Consider the following 6,714-nt stretch of genomic DNA (forward strand, 5'->3'; position numbering starts at 1 on the left):
TCTCTTTTTTCTTTAGGATTCTTTCTTATTCCTTCACCTGACCCTTCTTTCATTCTCCACCTTTCTTTCCAATTCATCTTTATTCTTCCCTTTCCTTTTTACTCTCTTTAAACATTCTATTGACTTTGACTCCTCCACACTGATATTGAACACCCATAGTTTCATATTTTGGATTGTGATTGTTTTATTTTAAAATGGTAAATGTTCATGTTATAAAGATAACTTTTCAGTCTTTAGACTAATAGGTTCATGTAGCTTGGAATTTTCCTCTTTAAAAAAATTAATGATCACCCACACTCCAAGACAAACACCATTTCAGTAGCAATATGAATTTCAGTAGTAATAGGAATCTCCAAATCTGAAAAGTAATTCAGACATTAATTGCTTTAATTGTTTTGTAAATGATCTTATAAGATGAAATATCACTTTCATGATGAGAGTCCTAGAGTGCTTGGTTTATATATTGTATCTTAGTTTTAACAGGATAAAACACTTGATCCTAAGCAATAAACATGATTCTTCAGCTTTAACTTTATTTCCTTATAAATAAATATTTATGAATTGGTGTTGAGCTTAGTAAGTCACCAAACACCTTCTGCTCAGCAGCATAAAGGACATTTCCATGAAACCTCCCAGGCATAATCTTATTTACTCTATAATGCTTCCCAGGTTCAATTCCTCTCCCAAAATTCTTTGTTCCTAAGCCCCTGTGATCTGGGTGATCTAAATATGGGCAAGAAGTCCAGGGATAGCAGTATGAATGAAGTAAAAATAGTAAAACATAGTTTAAAAATGTACAGATGCTCTCTGATTTATAATAACGTTATGTCCTGATAAATCCACCATAAGTCAAAAATGCATTGAATATTCCTAATCTACCTCACATCACAGTTTAGCCTAACCTGCCTTAAATGTGCTCAGAACACTTAGCTTATATAAGATCACCTAATACAAAGCCTATTTTATAATAAAGTATTGAACAGCTCACGTAATATATTGACTACTATTCTCAAGTACAGTTTCTTCTGAATGCATGTCACTTTCTCACCATTGTAAAGTCAAACAATTGTAGATCAAACATCACAAGCCAGAGACCATCCATATGTATTTCATTCAGAAAATGCTGGAAAGAGCATTTAAGAGAATACCTAGATGACAGAAGGTAGAAAGCCATACACAAATTGACTGAGAGTTTTAAAAAATGCATGCGTATTGTGGAGATAGAAATCAAATCTATTTGTCTCCATCTGCCATATTCTTCCCAAAATATTATCTCTTCTTATCCCATTGTACTATATTGCATTTCTTTGACCATTTATTGTGTATCTCTTAATATTTCCTACTTCATCATTACTAGCCTCACTCACTCTGAACTTGATAAGAGCACCCGAGCATTAATGTTTCTTATAATTATTTAATGATTACCAGAATTCTTTCAGTATGGCCAGCTCTGGTCAAAGTGAGGCAGGCGAGATGCTTTGTCAACTGCCTGGATGGAATGTCTCAAGAGGTTTCCATTTCATGATAGCATTACACTAAGTTCAAGAAGTTTAATCAGGACTCTTCACTTACTTAACTATACCTCCTTGAGAATTCCATCTATGAAAACATTATAGTCGTTTGTAAAAATGATTGATTAGATGAGGGAAGTGGTAGAGTTCTTTATTTCTTTAGTTGGTTTGCCCTCTTATAAGAGTCAATCCTAGTTTTCAAAATTCTAGATAAGCCATTTATTCCTTCAGCTTTCTATGCCATTTGATGTTTTGTCAAAATATATATACAATATGTACATATACACCAAAAGATATTTCAAAATCTAGAAACAGAACTTTAGAGCTTTGTAAAGCTCTTTTAAAAATCAAAAGCAACTGTTATTTAAAATGTTGTACTATGCAATTTGTTTACCATTATTACTTTTAGTGTTTTTAAGAAAAGTCTTCCCAATGTTATTATAAATGTGTCTATCAATATTTATTTTAATAACTGTTATTACAGTCCATCATGTACATACATTATACTTAAACCTAATGTTTGGTATTTAAATCGTTTCAAGATTTTATCACTGTCAATAAAGTATGATGAATATTTCTATGCTGAAAACTTCTTCTGTAAACATAGAATTCCAAGAGTATTATTGCACCAAAAGGCATGGACTTAAAATTCTTGATACAGGATTTCAAAATATTTTAAGGTTTGAATCAGTCTATATTCCCTCCAGCAGTGTATAAAAGTGTCAATATCACTGATCCTCAGCCAGTTTGGGTAATAATAATTGTAAAACTTTTTTTTTTTTTTTGAGACAGAGTCTCCATTGCCAGGCTGAAGTGCAGTAGCACGATCTCGGCTCATTGCAACCTCTGCCTTCTGGGGTCAAGCTATTCTCCTGCCTCAGCCTCCCAAGTAGCTGGGACCACAGGCATGCACCACCACGCCCAGTTAATTTTTGTTATTTTTAGTAGAGTCGGGTTTTCACCATGTTGGACAGGATGGTCTCGATCGCTTGACCTCGTGATCCACCCTCCTCAGCCTCCCAAAGTGCTAGGATTACAGGCGTGAGCCACCATGCCTGGCCTGTAAAACTTTTTCCTAATTTAACAGAAAAATAATAGTATTAAATTGTATCATATTTATTTGATTTCTAAGACACACACACACATATATCTATATATACAAATAGATGTATAGCTTACATTTTAATTCTTCCTTCATTTGTTCATCTATTAGGTCTTGGAGATTTTGTGAAATAGTTTAAACTATTTTTTATATTATGAAGATATCAACCTTTTGTCTGTACAGCATTTCAAATTCAAGTATGATTCACGTGTTAGTGCTGGGTAGATCATTATACGCACATGTAGGAAACAGCTTTCAGAGGTACCTTAACTGTAATTATGCATTTGTATTCTCATTTCTAATTTTTATTTAATGTTATTATTGATTACATTTTTTAAGATTCTGTATTTTTAAAACTACTTAATATATTTTTATATATTTGCATACAATCTTGCCATTTTCTGGGATTTCATATTTCTTTATTTTTGTTTTTTACCTTTTTTTGCCTGAATTTTTTGAGTTTTTATGCATTCTTTTCCACTTTCTTAAGATGCTAATAAGTTCATGTATTTGAGCAAACGAGAACATTTAAAGCAATAAACTGCCTACAAGCACAGCTTTGTCCATATTACATTAACATTTTATACCCTGGGTTCCCACTATTTTTTAAAAATCTATTATCAAATAAAAGATTTGTTAATAATAAATTTTAAATTATTAACACTTAACACATTATTTTCAGTCCCACTAAGTTGATTCCTTCTTTTCTTTCAGGTTGCTTCAGAGTCTTCCCTTCTGTCTGATTCAATGGACCAAGTAAATGACTCTGTGGTAACAGAATTTGTATTACTTGGACTTGCACAATCCTTGGAAATGCAGTTTTTTCTTCTTCTCTTCTTCTCTTTATTCTATGTGGGAATTATCCTGGGAAACCTCTTCATCGTGTTGACAGTGATCTTTGATCCTCACTTACACTCCCCCATGTATATTCTGCTGGCCAACCTATCGCTCATTGACTTGAGCCTTTCTTCTACCACAGTTCCTAGGTTGATCTATGATCTTTTTACTGATTGTAAAGTTGTTTCCTTCCATAATTGTATGATACAAATGTTCTTTATCCATGTTACGGGAGGAGTTGAAATGGTGCTGCTGACAATCATGGCATATGATAGGTACACTGCAATCTGCAAGCCGCTCCACTATCTAACTATTATGAATCCCAAAATGTGCGTGCTTTTGGTAGTAGCAGCTTGGGTCATTGGGGTGATTCATGCTATGTCTCAGTTTGTTTTTGTCATAAATTTACCCTTCTGTGGCCCTAACAATGTGGGGAGCTTTTATTGTGATTTCCCTCGGGTTATTAAACTTGCATGCATGGACACTTACGGGCTAGAATTTGTGGTCACTGCCAACAGCGGATTCATATCTATGGGCACCTTCTTTTTCTTAATTGTATCATACATCTTTATTCTGGTCACTGTCCGACGACATTCCTCAAATGATTTATCCAAAGCATTCTTCACTTTGTCAGCTCACATGACTGTAGTGGTTTTGTTTTTTGCTCCATGTATATTTCTCTATGTGTGGCCTTTCCCTACTAAGTCATTGGATAAATTTTTTGCCATCGTGAACTTCGTTGTCACCCCTGTCTTAAATCCTGCCATCTATACTTTAAGGAACAAAGATATGAAGGTTGCAATGAGAAGGTTAAGTCAACAGATTTTAAATTCTAGGGAGATGACATAACAGATTTGGTTGATGAGAGCACAGGATAAATGCCATGGACCATAGAGACTCTTATGATCACCATGATCACTACGGACTGTGCACATTTTTTTTTTTTTTTTTTTTTTTTAGGCGGAGTCTCGCTCTGTCGCCCAGGCTGGAGTGCAGTGGCCGGATCTCAGCTCACTGCAAGCTCCACCTCCTGGGTTTATTCTCCTCTTGCCTCAGCCTCGGTAACAGGACTACAAGGCAGCCACCACCTCACCAGTGATTTTCTTTTTTATGCTTTTAGTAGGCGGGGACACTGGGTTAGCCAGGATGGTCACCGATCTCCTGACCTCGTGATCCAGCCGATCACCGGCCTCCCAAAGTGCTGGGATTACAGGCTTGAGCCACCCGCCCGGCCGCGTGCACATTTTAGTATTGCCTTAAAACTGAAATGCGGCGGGGCTTGCGGTGGCTCAAGCCTATATCAACCTGAACGGAAGCGAGCCGATCCGCGAGGTCGAAATCCTGACTATGAAACGTCTCTACTAAATAAAAAACAAAGCGAGCAGTGGGGCACCTGTAGTTCAACCGCAAAGGAACTGAACAAACTCGTAAACCAGAGCCAGGAGCTACGGTGAGCTGAGATCCGACCACTGCACTCAGCCACGGAGGCCAGGCAAGACTCCGTCTAAAATAAAAGGATGTGGTGTTTATTTCAGATAAAGGATTGCCAATAATTTTTGTTCAATGTAAAAATAAAATTGATATGTTTCTATCTGACCGCCATGCCATTTTAACAGCAATGACCATCTTTAATTTTCATGTGGTTATTTTGTATCTGTATATAAGCACATACATATATATATATATGAGCTAGGTTTAGTTATCAGTGTTTTTATACTGATAATAAGCATCACTGGAAATTAATTTTCTTATGGAAATTACATAGATCCAATGGATAAAATATGGGTTTATATAAATGAGTAAGTGCTAAAATTAAGGAAGAAACAATTTCTATTTCAACTGTACTTTAAGTTAGATAAATGATAAGGTCAACAGGTTGTTACAACTCTTTAAGTATTATTTGCAGTTTGATTGTCAATATGTTTTGTACAATGTTATTTCAGAAATAGACTCTAGTACTCTGTATTATGCAAAATTTGTCTGTGTTACACTTTTTAACAACACAATCGTATTGCCCTTGAAATCTTCTTCAAAGCATTACTCGAGTCACTCCTAAAAAGCATCTACAACCTAAAAGTATTTGAAGAGATTTATTTCCTGGAGGAGAGACTCCATTGTGATCTTAAAGAGGCAAATGTTAGACCCTAATGCACCATAAAATCCTAGAGAAAACCTAGGTATTATTCGGGACATAGGCATGGGCAAAGACTTCATGTCTAAAACACCCAAAAGCAACAGCAAAGCCAAAAGAATTGACAAATGGGATCTCATTGGCTAAAGAGCTTCTTTTTAACAAAGAAACTACCATCAGGTGAACAGGCAACCTACAGAATGGAAAATTTTTGCAATCCTCATCAGACAAAGGGCTAATATCCAGAACCTACAAAGAACTCAAACAAATTTACAGAAAAAACAAACAACCCCATCAAAAGTGGGCCAAAGGATATGAATAGACATTTCTCAAAGAGACATTCATACAGCCAGCAAACACATGAAAAATGCTCATCATCATGGCCATCAGAGAAATGCAAATCAAAACCACAATGAGATACCATCTCACACCAGTTAGAATGCGATCATTAAAAGTCAGGAAACAACGATTTTAGGAGGATGTGGAGAAATGGGAACACTTTTACTGTTGGTGGGATTGTAAGCTAGTTCAACCATTATGGAAAACAGTATGGCGATTCCTCAAGGATCACAAGGCCCCAGTGTACCATATGACCCAACCATCCCATTACTGGGTATATACCCAAGGATTATAAATTATGCTATAAAGACACATGCGTATGTTTATTGCGACACTATTCTAATAGCAGGCTGGAATCAACCCAAATGTCCATCAGTGACAGGTGGATTAAGAAAATGTGGCACATATACACCATGGAATACTATGCAGCCATCAAAAGGATGAGTTTGTGTCCTTTGTAGGGACATGGATGCCTTCGAATCCATCATTCTTAGCAAACTATCACAGAACAGAAAACCAAACACCGCGTATTTCTCACTCATAGGTGGGAACTGAACAATGAATCACTTGGACTCAGGAAGGGACATGCACACACGGGGCCTATCATGGGGGAGGGGGAGGAGGGATTGCATTGGGAGTTATACCTGATGTAAATGACGAGTTGATGGGTGCAACACACCAACAAGGCACAAATGCTCACATATGTAACAAACCTGCGTTATGCACATGTACCTAGCTTACAAGTATAATAATAATAAATAAATTTAAAAAAAAAGAACAGGCTGTATTCTGCA

The 6,714-nt window shown here is 36.2% G+C and overlaps 1 protein-coding gene across 1 annotated transcript; it reads left to right on the forward strand.

The window, feature by feature from the left end:
• Positions 1 to 2,660: 2,660 nt before the first annotated feature.
• On the forward strand, positions 2,661 to 4,392 carry LOC101019867 (olfactory receptor 4F6-like). The gene has a single exon (XM_003901459.3). It carries the CDS (start codon positions 3,361 to 3,363, stop codon positions 4,297 to 4,299), a length of 939 nt encoding a protein of 312 aa, XP_003901508.1. The 5' UTR covers positions 2,661 to 3,360; the 3' UTR covers positions 4,300 to 4,392.
• The last annotated feature ends 2,322 nt before the right edge of the window (positions 4,393 to 6,714 follow it).

This window comes from Papio anubis, chromosome 7 (assembly GCF_008728515.1).
Source record: "Papio anubis isolate 15944 chromosome 7, Panubis1.0, whole genome shotgun sequence".
Lineage (NCBI taxonomy): Eukaryota > Metazoa > Chordata > Mammalia > Primates > Cercopithecidae > Papio > Papio anubis.

Excerpts from the sequence above, each read along its gene's own strand:
- LOC101019867 (XM_003901459.3), top strand. The coding sequence starts at position 3,361 with ATGGACCAAGTAAATGACTCTGTGGTAACAGAATTTGTATTACTTGGA.